General features: G+C 54.2%; 1 protein-coding gene across 2 annotated transcripts in view; it reads right to left on the bottom strand.

Moving 5' to 3' along the window:
- The window catches only part of ANO6 (anoctamin 6), an 87,637-nt gene that overhangs the window by 48,819 nt on the left and 21,909 nt on the right, over positions 1–16,909 (bottom strand). Inside the window, exons 2-3 of one of the 2 annotated variants that reach the window (XM_058655752.1) lie at positions 15,215–15,277; positions 1,037–1,116 (exon numbers count right to left, since the gene is read on the bottom strand). In XM_058655752.1, coding sequence (XP_058511735.1) covers positions 1,037–1,116; positions 15,215–15,277 — 143 coding nt within the window. The remainder of the gene's footprint in view (positions 1–1,036; positions 1,117–15,214; positions 15,278–16,909) is intronic. The other variant, XM_058655753.1, reaches the window with a different exon arrangement.

The following is a 16,909-nucleotide window of genomic DNA, read 5'->3' as shown; positions in this document are numbered from 1 at the left end:
TGCGCCATCCTGCGAGATGATGGCCACCCTGCTGCCATAATAAAAAGCTGCGGCCTTTTTTTAGAAGTCCCCAACACTTGGCACGAGGCAGTCCAGCTCTACACTGTGGGCACAGCGTCTGTGATGCTGGTACCCCATGCAGAAGTGACCGCTGGGTTCTGGCTGCTCCACCTCAGGTCCCGCGCCCAGCATGCCTGGGAAAGCAGCAGGAGACGGTTCAAGTCCTTCGTGGACAGCAGATCCTTTCTCTTCCTCCCTCTCTCACTCTACCTTTCCAATACAAAGAAGTGCAGTCAGAGAGCAAAGCAGGGACAGGAGTGAGGTGCAGGTGCAAGGCACACTGGACGACCCACAGAACCACGCGGGGGCACTCCCATGCTTCCTTCACCAAAAGTCTTACTGAACGCCAAGAGGGCTGCTGATTCTTTCCCTCACACCCCAGCAGACTAGCAAGAGCGAGTGGGGCAGCCCCGCACGCCAGGAGCCGGTGGTTCGTGCTTGTCCGTAACATAGACACACCGTGCCAGCTCTAGTGGTGGCAGCTTGTGTCACACTCGAAGACAGACCAGAGAAGATGGCTGTGCTGCTCGAGCAGGAGACAAGCCAGGCAGGAGCTGCACGAACAATAACTACCTGGGATGCAAGACCAGGCTCACACACCATCGGTCCCACAACGACATTTGCACGTGGCAGCTGGAACGCCGTGCTGTCTGGAAACATGACACTAACACGATCACAGCAGCAGCCAACGCGCGTCTTCGTTCCCCAAGTCCAGCTCAGCAGGAGCATCCCCCTCCCTGCTCGGCAGCAGCAACAGAACTCCCACACCCCTGAACGCACATCTGTGTCACCCAGGCACCGGGCTCTGACCGGCCCTGCCCACGAGGGGGTGGCAGTCGTGGGAGCGACAGCCTCAGCCACGGCAGGAGCAGCACGGAGAACCAGCTCGGCTCTCCGGGACATGGAGCCTGGAGCACAGCCCGGCCGGCAGTCCATGCCAGACCTACCCTCAGAAACCCCGGAAGGTTGTACTCACAAAGGCCGGGGACCGGAGATCCTGCAGGCTGTCTGGGGATCCGAAGCTAGAGCTGACACTCTGCTCAAAGGTCTCCAACACTGAAAACAGACACACAAATCCATCAGCCGAGCAGCAGATGCAACACACACGCTTCACAGGCTGCCACTGCAGCACCAGCAGCAAAGCAGTCAGCCTGTGTTCAACATGCCTGGGTGGCACAGGTGACCCTCACAGGCTTACTGTACGACACACGTGGGCAGCACAGGTGACCCTCACGGGCTCACTGTACGACACACGTGGGCAGCACAGGTGACCCTCACGGGCTCACTGTACGACACACGTGGGCAGCACAGGTGACCCTCACGGGCTCACTGTACGACACACGTGGGCAGCACAGGTGACCGTCACGGGCTCACTGTACGACACACGTGGGCAGCACAGGTGACCGTCACGGGCTCACTGTACGACACACGTGTGATGCTGGCCTCTGCTCCACTTCTTGCCCAGTTTCCTGCTAACACATCTGGGAAAGCACCCACAGACAGTTCCTGTCCCAGGGTCGCGGCACCCACATGTAGTTCCCCTCTCCTGGCACTGCCCAGGCCACCTGGGGAGTGAACCAGTGACTGAAAAACCTTTCACCCGCTTCATATCACTCTATCTTTTAAGCAAATAAATCTTTAAAAAGAAAATATAATAGAATCCAAGAAAATTTACCAGTGTTCATTTTAAAAATGTAAACAAGATGAAATCAATTCTAATCATTTTAAACAAAGTTGAAATCATCAATTGAATGCATGATCAATATCTAAAAAGACAGTAGCGAATTCTTTAACTTTCTCTTTTGGTACCAAGTCTTAGAAAAAAGTGGTGTGAATCTTACAATCATGAAACATCTCAGCTGGGACTGGCTCAGCTCAGTAGCCCAGCAGCCCAAGTGTCCAGCGGCCAGCAACCAAGGGCAGAGTGCTTCCATGAGCCCCATTCCCAACAGCAGTGACAAGCAGGAATGGGAGGGGCCGCCCAGCAGTGACAGGTGTTGGACAGCAGCGGGAGTGGCCGTCCAGCATAGGGAGAAGAAAGCACTGTCTACAGCACTGGCCGGATTCTGATTCACATAAATGTGGAAAACTTAAAGTCAGTTAGGGAGAGATTTCAAATATTTTGCCATTAATACTGAAATATGTAACGATCCAATTTCAGCTACACAGAGACAATGTTAGCAAAGAGCCATTCTCAAACAGTAAGCAAGTTTCAGTAGAGATTATTTCATGTTTAGAAACAGCGGCATTTATCACCAGTCCTAGTTTCCTCCACAAGCCAACCACATGACAAAGGAGACTGACACCACCGTCAAGGCGGGCCCTCGGGGCCTCTGACCTGGAAAAGGCAGCAGAAAGGCTTAGCTTGCAAATTCCGCAGCTTGAGTGCAAAGTGCTTGTTGGCAAGGGCTCATCACTGCGAGGTCCAGAGCAGGTCCAGAGCTTTCCTATCTACGTTATCTTAACCAGAGGGAAGCTCTGAAAATGGGATGGCTAGCTCAGACCTGCCCTCAGCGGCCTTCCAGTGGCCCCAGGCCAACCAGCTCAGCTCCACAGCTGGGAGCCAGCAACAGCACCGGGATTCAGACCCTCGGCGCCTGCCAGGGGTGCTCCCTTACTGGGCGCGCTCCTGAAGCCTAGATTTGACAGGGCACATTGACCTAACACCTCTATGTGTGCATCCCTCAGTGACCTGAGAGCAGGCAGCACAAATGAGTGTTCCCAGGGGCCCCTGCAGGTGAGCTCCAGGGGACACACCTGACAACCAGGGAGGCCTGAGGGACTGCCTGGAGCAGCAGTCTGTCCCCCTTGGTGACTTGGGTCCCAGGGTCAGGAAAGGGCAGTAGCTGTCCAGGTCACTTTCGTGCAGCGACCATTGTCAGCTCACAGACAGAGCAGAGCCGTGTGTCCCAGGGTGGGTCAGGTGGGAGTAGGCCTGACCTTCTCCAGGCAGGCACTGACCCTTATGGTCTATTTATAGCTTCTGAGGCCAGAAGGTTGAGGAACCTGACACTGCGGACACTCTCCACACCAGCACTGTGGGATTAGATGGCCGGCCTCTCCACGGCCCAACCAATAGTGGACCAGGACGGGATGGGCTGTGCAAAGAGAGGACACACCGAAAGCACCACCCAACTAGAGACACCCACGCAGCCTGAAGGGTTACACGGAACAAGCACGGCCAGCCAGGGCTCCAGACACCCTCCACACACTGAAACGGGCAGAGAAACTGCAGAGAGTGAGAACTGGAGCAGCTGCGGGGCCACCAGCCCCAGCAGGAGGATTCATGCGGTTAACATAACAGCTCTGACAGCCTGCTGTCCGCTATCCTCATTTCTCGTCATCTAATGGAACCGAAAAAGTTCATTTCTCAGCAAAAATACAGCCTTCAAACTCAAGGTGACATGGGAGACATTTGATTACAACAGGGAAAGAATGGATAGGGGCAGCTGAGAGGGCAAAACGTGTTCATTTTATTTTCATCTTCATACAAATCACTTTTTCTTACCATCTTATAGTATATTTCTAGTGTATCACCATGCCCCATTCTGTGAAATATAATACCTGCAATGAATCATGATTAGTTAATTTCAGCCTTTCAAACATAAATGCTTTGGGACTTCCATGTTCTCTGTTAAAAGACCAAGGAAAAATAAGTTTTTGAAGGGGTTGGCATTATCAAGCCGCTGCCTGTGTGGCTGTCACGCCTCACTAGCTCCATCTTGAGTTCTGGCTGCTCCGCATCTATCCAGCTCCCTGCTAACACACCGGGGCAAGCAGAGGGAGAGGTTCCAACGCCCCTGTGTCCACGTGCGAGACCCAGAAGAAGCTCCTGGCTCCTGGCTCCAGCCTGGACCAGCATCAGACACTTTGATCATTTGGGGAGTAAACCAACAGACAGAAGATGTTCTGTCTCTCCCTCCTTCTCCATAACTCTGCCTCTCAAAACATACATAATTAAAATCCTTTTAAAAAGCAAGAAAAAGAAAAAGACTAGGAGCTGAGAAGTGGGTTCAGAACATGACGACACAGCTGACTCAGGGCAGGCTCACACACACGCACAGGAAGGAGCAGGGACGAGCATCAGTGCCCGTCTGCTCCATAACATGCCATGCCAGTAGGTCCTCGGGGCACTGAGAGAGCCAGACAGTTCTCTCTTCATCAGGAAGGGCACTTGAGGTGTTGTTAACTCGTTAACTTCAGCATCATTCTCTAAGTGCCAGGTCAGATGGACTGTGGAGCGCCGTAAGACTCCTATCAACTGGGTGGGGCAGGGTTGTCTGGAACAGCGACTGGACACCCCTTGGGATGCCCGCCGGAGTTCCAGCTCTGCTGCTGTGCACCCCGGGAGGCAGCACACAGCAGCTCAGGTAGTGGGGGTGCTTGCCACCATGTCTTGCTTTGTGCTACATGCCCTGGCCTAGTCCTAGTTGTGGCAGTGAACCAGTGGATGACAGAGTTCACTCTGTGTCCCTGACTTACAAACATAAATGAAACATGTTTAAGTTCTTAGAAATGTGGAATTAAAAGGTCATTTTAAAAAATCAACCAGATTGTTCTTGGTAAAAGTCACTGATTTAAAAGAAACCTACTAAATGTGTATTTTTCCTAAATTTAGTAATAGTTAAAAGGAAATATAATTCATAAAAACACACTGAAAAACATTATCAGTGCAGTTAATAAAGTGTGGCTGAACTTGGAGTTCTGACATTTATCTAGTAGGCCAACTCAATGTGCCCCAAGGGAAGCCGATGGGGCCTCGGCGTATTCATCACAACTCCCATCACTTCCTGTCTCCCAGTGAGAGGCGCCGACAGCACCCGTCAGCCTACACAGCAAAGCTGACTAACACCTAGATAAGCTGGCCAATAAAGTGAGCCAGTATCTGCACGTGTATAAAAACTGCATTATTGCTCCACGACAGTGTCCTGAGAACAAAGATCAAGGGATTCAGGCACCCACCCGTTATCTAACGTACAGCACCAGCACGGCAGGTAGGTGCGCCCAGCTGACCTGTTCTCTGACTGGATGGCATGGAAATTATCTGAGACACAATGAATATGGGAGAAAGGGCAGATAAGATGACATCAAGAGAGATGCAAACAGCAGTGGGGAGGACCCGTGGGGCCCGGGTGGGTTTAAGCCTTGACCCCTTCCTTCCTGGCCGCACAATCTTGGGCACTGCTTTTATTAGGTTATCTCTCTCTGGTTACCTCATAGGACTGGTGCAGTGATGCACACGGAAACTCACAGGCAGGGTATAAAAAGCTCTATAAATACACACATTAAGGTCACGTGCACAGATTCAGTGATGTGAAGAGACAAACTGGAATTTATTGAGTTTAGTATTTTGTGCCTGATACTTCTAGGCATCTCATCGTGTTTAATTCTATTTTGTCCCTGTTTTTACAGATGATGAAAAGTATGCAAGGTGGTGAATTACCAGAGGTCAATGAGAATTCCAATCCAATTTCAAAATCGGATTTTTTTTTAATGCATCTGTCCTCTGAGCTGCTATGGATTATCCAAGGGTTCCCTGATGCTACGAAACTGGTGAGGAATTAAGGTAACACTGAAAGCATAAGCCAAGGGTGTAACAGACTGACTCATCTTAAAATCAGTTAAAAATGCAGAATGCACATACAAAGAGTTAAGCTTAGATGAGCCAATGGAGAAGCTCCATGCAAGAAGGAGAGAGACACGAGCCATCAAAGATGTTGGGGCACCAGGGGTGGGTCTCGGCTGTAGGAGTCTGTGTGAATACTCGCAGCACAGCAACAAGCACACCACATTTGAGTGTCGAGCTGGCAGAGAAGCGCTGTTAATAACCACACCAGCAGGGCACCGGGCTCCGAGGGCTCCCTGGTGGCAACGTAAGCTTGCTTTCCACAAGCTGCATTCTTGGATCTCAGACTCCGCATCTGAGGAACACACCTGACTGCTTACATCAACCTGTGTGCAGCGACTTAGGAAGAACATTCATGACACAGAATATATCAGCAATGTCTTTTATAATATCAACACGTGGATCAAAAACTAGGTAAGAAACAGGCTACACCCCTAGAAGTGAAAGTAGATCCTTAAACAGAAACTGTCGTCCCCTTAGTCCAATTATTCACCTGCCAAAGGCAAAGCAACCCAATACTGGCCAGTGGAAGCCAGGCATGAACAAAGCACACCATGGAATTGCACATGCTACGTCAACATGGAAATAAATCCTGACATATGCCATAGCATGCATCACCAGTGAGGACCATTGTGCTGAGTAAGGAGAAACAAGGATGGTCCCAGTTACATGGGCCACCTGGAGGAATCCCTCTCAGAGGGACAGAGGGCAGAAAGGCAGTGGATGGGCAGGGTGGGAGCTGTCATCTAGCAAGTGCAGTTCCTTAGAAGGTTCTGGAGCCAGGAGGGTGGTAAGAGCCGCTTCACCAGGCACTGGGACCTGTGGCTCAGTTGGACAACCCAAGTTACCATCTCCTGTACCATAAGGAAAACAAACGGGCCTTCAAACCCCTGCTGCCTCCTACGGGCTGGACTGTCTCGGAGTCGGCAGACCTGTCCCCTGTCCCTCCCTCCCCAGCAGGAGCTCTTCCAGGCCCGGGCCAGCACAGTCTCAACAGTACCCTAACTCTCCGGTCTGCCCATGAGCCAGTTCCCAATGAACTGAAGGCCATGTTGCTTTCAAAGAATAAACTAAACTTGTGTGTAATCTAAAACTTGTGTGGTAGGAAGGACAACTTAAACAAAGGACAGCAAGCAGCAGGAAGCCAGGGCATCAGACACCCACAGAGAAACCAGCTGGCTCTTGGCATGGGCACTACCTCTTCAGGTAGCCCCCAGCTCCCTTACTCCTTGCGACAAGCACCCACATGCTGGATGGCACACACACACACACACACACACACACACACACAGCTGTCTGGGGTAAAAGGAGTCAAGCGTGTGAATGTGGGTGCAGTGCTCATGCCCAAGAAACACCAGTCACTTACTCGCACAGGGAGGGGTTTGTTGTCCACTCTGGTTTGTTGAGGAGCAACAGCCTGAGGAGTGCGGGCTTTACTCAGTGTGCTGCTACGTCAGAAGTGAGGTACAGCATAAGCAAGCATGGCCAACAATGAAAGCAAAGGGAACTCAGGGACCTGGCAGCCCCGGCCAGAGCCCAGTGCTGAGTGTGCCCTGTAGCGGGCGCACGTGACTTCCAACACGATGTTCACTGCTTAGATCCCACTTGAGGCCATCAACCAAGTAACGGGTTAAGATGAAAACTTCCCTCTGAGCAGCCGGCCTCACTGGTGCAGGTGCTACTCAGGCTCGGGGTCAAGGCCCCCTCGGTGGGGCCTCTTTGCCTTCCTGGTCAGCAGCCCAGCAGCCTCCACATGAGCACCGAGCAGCAGCCCTCCCAGGTGATGGAGGAGTGGCCACAGCACCTGCATTTCCAGTCCAGGCAATACTAGCGTGGCATCATTTGGACAGGGTCAAGTCGCCGGAGAGATCTGGGCCACCTGAGACCTGTCACCGAGGCACCTACCTCGGCAGTTATGAAAATGATGCCACAGCATCCAGCTCCTGCCCTGGGAACTGCACAACCCCATCCCCAAATTCTCCCCTGGGAGCTGCATCCCCCAAACCCCAAACCCTCCTCTGAGAGCCACACTTCCTCCAAACCCCAAACCCTCCCCTGGGAGCTGCATCCCCCAAACCCCAAACCCTCCTCTGAGAGCCACACTTCCCCCAAACCCTCCCCTGGGAGCTGCATCCCCCAAACCCCAAGCCCTCCCCTGGGAGTTGCATCCCCCAAACCCCAAACACTCCTCTGGGAGCCACACTTCCCCCAAACCCCAAACCCTCCCCTGGGAACTGCATCCCCCAAACCCCAAACATTCCTCTGGGAGCCACACTTTCCCCAAACCCCAAACCCTCCTCTGGGAGCCACACTTCCTCCAAACCCCAAACTCTCCTCTGGGAGCTGATCACCCCCAATTCCCAAACCTTACCCTGGGAACCACACTTCCCCCAAACCCCAAACCCTCCTCTGGGAGCCGCTTCCCCCAATCCCCCAACACTCCTTTGGGAGCCACACTTCCCCCAAACCTCAAACCCCAAACCCTCCTCTGGGAGCCACACTTCCCCCAAACCCCAAACCCTCCTCTGGGAGCCACACTTCCCCCAAACCCTCCTCTGGGAGCCGCATACCCCCATCCCCAAGCCTTCCCTTGGGAGCCTCATCGCCTCCCAGCTCTCAGCCTGACTGCTCCCGCAAGTGCCAGGCTCTCGTCCCAAGGCCTCTTCACTCTTGCCCTAACTCTGATCTAACTCTTTGCTTTTTCCTCATGAACACTTTTCACACCCAATTTTCTTTTCATCTTAAAACAAAAACACCACCACTACCACAAAAAGAAAGAAAGAAGCAAAGAAACAAACAGCTAGGGGCCAGTGCGGTGGCACAGCCGGCTCATCACCCACCCACCCACCCACAATGCCGGCAATCCCAAATGGATGCCAGTTTGTGTCCTGTCTGCTCCACTGTTGATCCAATTCCCTGCTGATGGCCTGGGAAAGCAGCAAGTACCTGGACCCCTGCAACCGTGGGGAGACCCAGAACTTTCTTGGTCTGGCCTTCAGATTGGCTCAGCTACAACCATTGTAGTCATTTGGGGAATGAACCAGCTGCCTTGCCTTCTTTCTGTAAATGCAGACAAAAGCACAGGCTTTCCCAGCGCCCTCAGCTGCAGGCCCGGCCTGCGTGAAGGAAGCGGGCAGAAGCCCATACACACGTGCAGAGACCTCCAAGGACCAGCCCCCACATCCCCCGGCCCTGAGGAGGGGGTCAGAGAGATTACAGAGCCAGGCCCCCACCTTCAAGGACCAGCCCCCACATGCCCCAGCCTGGAGGAGGGAGGGTCAGCTAGAGAGATTAAGAAGGCATGCACTGTGAACTTTTATAATAAGTACAGACTGCTCTGAAATGGGAATAAAACAATAAAGATAAGAGGTTATCAAGGGCAGCAGAAACAACTTTCACCGGCCCATCCACAGTGCTGACCGCATGGAGCGCAGTCCAAAGTCCCCGCCCAGCAAGGCTGAGGGTCTGGGGGACTCGGCCGACCTCAGGGCGGCGTCCTCGGGGCGGCATCCGCTCCTCCAGGCAGCCCACTGGGCACTGGGGCACACGCCTCTGCCGCCCATGCACTTCATGTTTTCCTTTATCTTCACATCCCCACGAGCTTTGACACCATTGACCAGATCAACAAAAACCACATATCTGTACACTATGCAAGCCAGTCCCTCTGACACAGATAACGAGCCACAGATCATGTGACGGTATGTAAATGTGGCAGCACTTCAAAAGGCCGGAGAAAGGGAATCGAACGAGTTTATTTTGGCACAAAAATTTTATTTCCATAACACTTGGCAAATGTGTATTATAAAACTCCAGTCTTATGTATGCATCTGAAATGCCCATGTATATATGTGAGTGTGCATTTCAGAGGAAGACAGAAAAGCAACAGAGGCGGGGTCTCCCGAAGGTTTCCCTGCCTTGCCGCAGGCAGCAAGAGGCTCAGGCGGGACAGGCCGCAAAGGAGAGCAGCCCGTGCTTGCCGAGGGTGCCGGGCCCAGCATACACCCGCCCCGGCTGCTGAGCCTGCAGCCGTCAAGACCCCAGATCTCTCTGTGAAACTGGCAGAGATCCTGTTCAGAATTCAGATGTGGGAGCTTGGTGATCCTTCATACGCCACCCTCCCGCCTGCCTGGAATTCCCCACCTGTCCTCCTCCTGCTGTCTTTCTTTAGAAAGACAGATTTACAGAAAGGAGAGACAGAAAGATCTTCCATCTGCTGGTTCACTCCTCACATGGCCTGAGCTGAGCTCTTCCAGGTCTCCCACTTGGGTCCCAAGGCCTAGAGCCATCCCTCACCACTTTCCCAGGACATTAGCAGGGAACTGTATGTAAGTGGCACCACGGGGACATGAACCGATGCCCATACGGGTTTCCAGTGCCTGCAGGTGGTAGATTATCCTGTTGAGCCATAGCACTGGCCCCTCCTGCCGTATGTTGTATTTTTTTTTTCTGCAATGGCATATTTCCTTCATTATCACAGACCTAACACTCCATCGGGTAAAGATCTCAGGAAACAACAAACAGGAAGAAGCCCCTCTCTTCCTCAAGGGCAAAGCAACAGCACAGCCCCGAAGCCCCTCCTCTCTGCACAGCACACCAGGAAAAACGTGATTCCAGCTTGTTTCGCCAAGCCTAGTGGTTTCCATCTATTTTGTTGCAGAAGACAGGATTCCACTCATTTTTACTGCTGTGTGCATATATGTATATGTTTACATTTTTAAATCTTTCCAGTCATCAGCTGGGATAATTCGATATCTTTTATCTATTGTGAATTGAGCTGCAGTGAACATGGAGGAGCCACTAGCGGCATCAACTCAAGTGCAAAACCGTGGGCTCACGGCAAGAAGTCTGAGGGCAGCCAGGACAACTCAGTCTTCCGGTGACGAACACACTGCAAACCAGTGGTGGAAAACTACAAAAACACAAACATCTTGTTCTTTCCCCTTACAAAAGTGGGTGAGGGGCAGGATTCCCGCCTGACACCAGACAGAAGGCTCCTGGGTCGGCACCTGCTGAGCGTGGACCATCATGACTGTTCTCACTCACCTCATCAGCCCCTGACCCTGTCTGGTGGTCAGAAGGGGACATCAGGGCTGCAACACAGGGGACGGCAGAGGGAGGCCCTGGGCAGGGTGGTCCCAGGGTGACCACACAGGGAGAAGGGAGGGCACATGGCCTGTACCTGACACACAACGGCTCGTTATGAAGCTATGTCCAGGGCCAGGTGACAGACTCAGCCTGCGAGGGGGACTGTGGAGACAGAGGGCAGCACGGGACAGTTCTGCAGGCAGAGCTGAAGGTTCCGCCAGACAATGACAGAGGACAAGGAAGAGGCAGTCCCAGGCCTGAGACTGCAGGTGGGACAGGGAAGCTGCTCCAGGGTTCACGGGCATGACAGGACCCAGGAGCTGAAGCTCCATGGCTGGACGCTGCCACGGGACAGCAGCCATGACTGGTACTCGGCCCTGGCTTAGCCCTTGAGACGCCCAAGTTCCGGACCTGATCACCGAGCCCAGCTCCACAGCCCTGGGAACAGACGGGCTCCTGCCACCCACAGGCAAGGAATTGGGTGAAGTTCCCAGGTATTCGGGAGTGAACCAGCAGCCGGAGTGCTTGCATTCCCGCCTGTGCAGGTCTCAAGTAAAAATGGAGCTCCCGGCAGTGAAGGAATCCCAGCAAGAGAGGACAGAAGCCACGGGACGCAGTAATTTCCAGAAGGCACCAGGAAAGCACTGAGTGCTACTCGGAGATCCAGGAAGCCTTCCCTGGACACAGCCTCTCCGAGAACCAGATCCATCAACAAAGGTGACAGGGACGACGGCAGGGCCAGGGGAGCCAAGGGGCAGGCCATACAGCGGCCCTGGACGCAGCCTCCCTGGGAACCAGACCCCTCAACAGACCCACACGCTCAGGGTGACAGGGACGACAGCAGGGCGGGGGGAGCCAAGGGGCAGGCAAGCCATACAGCGGCCCTGGACGCACAGAGCTCCACAGAAGGGTGGGCCATGCACAGAGGAACAGGGGACCAGGGAGTTCAGGGCCCAGGAGGGGGTGTCGTTCCTCAGCCTAACGAGATTCCAGAATATTCACTCACGCACTCCCGCAGCCATCCAATGAATCTCAGACCTATGTGCGTGCCAGAACATTAGACAGCGTTCACAGTCCACCTGGGACGGACAGACACACACCTCCCCAGGAGGCACAAGCCAAGGTGAGTACTCCTCAAGACAACACAGGTCTCACACCTGCAGACTCGGCCACCACGGCTAGAAGCAGTCGCAGAACTGGAGCATGAATGGAGGGACACAGGCAACTCCACCATGCTCAGACCCTACACGTGTCTCCAGCATGTCTGGGCACAGCTCTTGCTGCCTCACTGGCCATCTGGGCTGAGCAGGGAAGGATTCCCCCACTTTGCCATCAGTCATCGAGGTACTGGGGAGATCGCAGAGTGCAGGCGCAAGCTGTCTGTAGACACGGGCAGCCATCATGTACAAAACCTTCCTACTTGTACTGCTCAGGGACCCAGAAGGGCAACCAGGCTGTGTGTTGCACCAACACTTTCTTCCCAAGCACCCCAGGAAACACAAACCTCTCCAAGGGGCAGGTTGGGGCTCCTGGCGAGAACTAGGTGCAGCACCTCCCACAGCCAGCCAGCCTGCGGGAGCAGGCCAGTGTAGCTGAGTGAGTGCAGTTCTGGTTCTCTGGCAAGCAAACTACAGCTCAGAGGCTGAGCCACCTGTGCAGGACACACTCGACTTCCCTTCACAGCACAGGAATAAGCACAGATGACCAAACGCTGTGTCGTGCCCTGTCCCTCCAAGCTAAGACTCAGATCACAAAATGCTGCCAGACACTATGCAACTTCTAAACCAAACCAGCACCCTTCTCCTCCTTTTAAACTACTTCTCTGACACAGCTGCATGGCTTCACCCATGGGTCTGACAGACACGCACCCTGGCAGGGGCAACAGAATCACAGAACACAGTCCTCCCTTCCTCTCTGAGCTGAGCCTGGCTCCCAGCAAACCTTCCAGTCCACGTCCACACTTCTCTACCCTCCAGCCCCGACAGCCTGCTCCACCCTCGGCTCTCCCTGCCTTGCTTTTTGGGCTTTCACTTGGGAGGGAGATAAAGCAGGGTTTGTCCTTCCATGTCTGGCCATCCTGCAGGGAACCTACACGGTCACCAATGGCAACCTCTGCTCTTGCTAGCACAAATGACATTAATCTAGCAGGCCACACCTGCACATCCCATACTGTTGATCCACACACCATCCTTGGGCATATCCACCCCTTCCACATCCTGGCTACAGTGCAACCACTGCAAGTGCGCATGAGGGTGTGGCCGTGTCTCCAAGACAGGATTGAATTTCTTCTGGAAATATACCCAGGCGTGGGGCTGCTGGGCACACTTTACTTCTATGTCCATTTTTTAGCAGACTGCTTCCCAGTCTGGCTGTATTAACCCACATGGCCCTCAACCTGGGCTGGCGTCCCCTTTCCTCCACAGCCTGGCCAAACCCTAACCCTAACCCTAACCCTAACCCTAACCCTAACCCCTAACCCCTAACCCCTAACCCCTAACCCCTAACCCCTAACCCTAACCCTAACCCTAACCCTAACCCTAACCCTAACCCTAACCCTAACTAATCCCTTGTCAGACAACAGCACAGAGAAGCCGCAGCCGCCCTCCTCCGGCCCCAGGTAAATGCTCTCCATCAGGAAACAGCAGCTCTGAGACCGGACGGGTGTGCATTCACACGGTGCCCAGGTACAGTGGGCATCTCTCGCCAGGGGCGTGGTGGCCATCAATGCCGGACTCAGTGCCCTGTGCACTTACCAGCCCCTCTGGCCTCCCTCCTCCTCTTCCTCTTCTTCTTTTCCAGAAGGCAGCATAGGTCCTCCGATGTGGACATGATAACAGTTACCCATCAACAGCTTTCACTGGTTGGTTACATTTTTTTATCCAAATGGAAGCAATAAAAATGAGAAGGAATTCTCATGACTTACGCTTAAAAGATCACGAAACTTTGGCCTTTTTTGCTCAATGTGACATGATGACTTCACATAAAAATCTTGGGGCCCAGCTTTGGGCCCAGCACAGGCACTCAATTGGCTAATCCTTCCCTTGCAAGAGCCGGGTTCCCATACAGGCATGGGCTCATGTCCCAACTGCTCCACTTCCCATCCAGCTCCCTGCTTGTGCCCTGCGGAGGCAGTGGAGGACAGCCCAAAGCCTTGGGACCCTGCATCCTCGTAGGAAACCCAGAAGAAGCTCCTGGCTCCTGGCTTTGAAATGGCTCAGCTCCGGCCATTGCGGCCATTTGGGGAGTGAACCAGCAGATGAAAGATCTTTGTTTCTCCTCTCTATAAATGTCTTTCCAATACAAATGAATACTTTTTAAAGAAATGTTTTAGCTTTATCTCCTGCTAAATTACTCTGTGTACCCCTGAGAATTTCAGGAATATTTTGTCCGGAAGATTCTCCCTGCTGTTTGGTGGCTTCACTCCCACAGTACCCCTTGCCCTAGGACGAGCCAGCTCCTGACGGTCACGCCTGGATTCGGGATTGGTCATGGTCATCCGTCTGGAGTCTGAGCCTCCTGGGGGCCCTGACCTCACAGCCCAGTCTGCAATCTTGGTTCCCAGTCACTTCTCTCTTGATCTTCTACCTGGGAAAACTGTTTCTCTCTACGCCCTCCCTGGAGCTTCCTGACCCCCGCCACAGAGAGGTAGGTGCAACCCCGATTTCTGAGACAAACCTCTCTTCACAGCTACATAAACAGCCAACCACACTGCAAACCTGAAAAGTACTGCAGTGAAAGGAAGTCACCAGCCAAGCCAGGTCCTACATAGAACAGCGTGCCAGACGACAAGCACTGTTTGCTTCCTGTTTTTAAACTGGTGGAAAAGCCTGGAACGACCAAATTCAAAGACGCCCAGACATGCAACCTAGATATGTTAACAGAATGTGGAGTCCCAGAGCCAGGAACTGGGCAAGACAAAGACAACCCATTAGTCCCCAAATCATTTTCATGGCCTTGCTGCCTTCAGACACCACTGCTCCGTGCATGTCACCTGCACACAGGTGAGCAGTCACTGCAGGAGCCTTGGGGTGGGAAGCCACAGGTGTGCTCAAAACCTGAGCATCACTGAAGGTCGGCTGGGGGAATTTCCTCTCAGTGTTTGGTATCACAAATCCCCTCAGCAAATGTATGATGCCCAAACACTCCCCTGGCAGGTGGCAGGGGTAGGAGTCTGGTCGTGGGATCCCACCCCACGTGTGCAGGCTGCCCACAGGAGGACACACCTCTGGCCTCAGCGGCTGTGGTCCCAACCTCATGCACCAGAGTCAGGAATTTCAGCAACCCATGCAAGGGGCTGATACTGAGCAGTCTGGGAACGTGACCAGACATTCTGGCTGGGGCCTGAGCACACAGGAGTGGGATGCACAAGGGGTGAGCACTACAGGGAGGGGGTGTGTGGGAGCTAACAGCAGGTGCTGATCACACACAGAGCACACGGCTTACCCAGACTGGATGGGAGGAGGCTGTGAGGGGCCAGAAAGGGCCGCCTGGAGGCAGACGCATCACCTGAGAAGGAGGAGGCAGAGTGAATATGACACAAAGACTCACAGGTGCAGAGGGCCAGGCTGGCCTCAGCCCTGGCACACCCACCACCACTCCCATCACCACCGCCACGGCCACCTCCACAACTACCGCCGCCTCCACAACCACCGTGCCACGGCCACCTCCACAACTACCGCCACCTCCACAACTACCACCGCCTCCACAACCACCGCCACGGCCACCATCATGACCACCACCACCGCCATGACCACCACCACCATGGTTACCATCACAACCACTGCCACCCCATGGCCATCATGACCTCAGCCATGGCCAACACCACATCCACCACCACAGCCATGGCCACTATCACGGCCAGCACCATTACAACTACCATGGTTATCATCACAACCACTGCCAGCTGCCATGGCCACCTACCACAGCCACCACTACCAACTGCCCTTCCCAGTTCCTGTCCTCACCATCTACAATGAACCAACTGATTCCTACTCTCCCGATCTGTCCACCTATAGCAGGGACAGGAACAATCCAGCTGACCCACTCACCGTGCTGGTCCCATGTATAGCAGGACAGACACGGGCCAGCTGACCCACTCACCGTGCTGGTCCCGTGTATAGCAGGACAAGGACAGGCCAGCTGACCCCACTCACCGTGCTGGTCCCATGTACAGCAGGACAGACACGGGCCAGCTGACCCCACTCCCGTCCTGATCCCATGTGCAGCAGGACAGATACGGGCCAGCTGACCCACTCACTGTGCTGGTCCCATGTATAGCAGGACAGACACGGGCCAGCTGACCCCACTCCCGTCCTGGTCCCATGTGTAGCAGGACAAGGACAGGCCAGCTGACCCCACTCCCATCCTGGTCCCATGTGTAGCAGGACAGACACGGGCCAGCTGACCCCACTCCCGTCCTGGTCCCATGTATAGCAGGACAGACACAGGCCAGCTGACCCCACTCCCGTCCTGGTCTCATGTGTAGCAGGACAGACACGGGCCAGCTGACCCACTCACTGTGCTGGTCCCATGTGTAGCAGGACAAGGACAGGCCAGCTGACCCACTCACCGTGCTGGTCCCATGTGCAGTGGGACAGGCACAGGCCAGCTGACCCCACTCTCCCTGTCCCTCAGACTTACCATGGAGCTTTTTGTAAGGCACCAGTCCCTTTTCCAGGACCAGGCCAGCTGACTGACATTGCTTCCCTGAACTCGCCAGGAGACACAGCATGACAGCCAGGACTGAGGACATGGACAGATGGTCTCCCCAGGCCCCACGGCTCCCAGCCCTGGGTGTACACTCACCAACAGTCTCCAAGGAGCTTCCGAGAGGCCCACGATGATCACACTCCAGAGGACTGAGTGGGCCTTGGGCATCTGCATCAGGACTGGTCTAGCTGCCCCATGCCCTCCCCCAGCCCCTATTCCAGCCACAGAGGGTGGGAAAGAAGGCAAAAGACCCCCTATGTCCCCTCTGCCCCATAGGTCCAAGGCCACAGCAGTTGATCAGAGACATGTCACTTCTTCTCCTGCAGGTTCTGACATCACCTCCCAGGCAACAGAGACCCAAATGCATGTGATCTAGCAGTACTCGCAGCTCCTCTGAAACCTGTGGCCAAGTGGGCCTTCCTGCAGCAC

The sequence above is a fragment of the Ochotona princeps genome, chromosome 27 (genome assembly GCF_030435755.1).
Source record: "Ochotona princeps isolate mOchPri1 chromosome 27, mOchPri1.hap1, whole genome shotgun sequence".
Classification (NCBI taxonomy): Eukaryota; Metazoa; Chordata; class Mammalia; order Lagomorpha; family Ochotonidae; genus Ochotona; species Ochotona princeps.
This window is presented reverse-complemented; position numbering and strand designations above follow the sequence as displayed.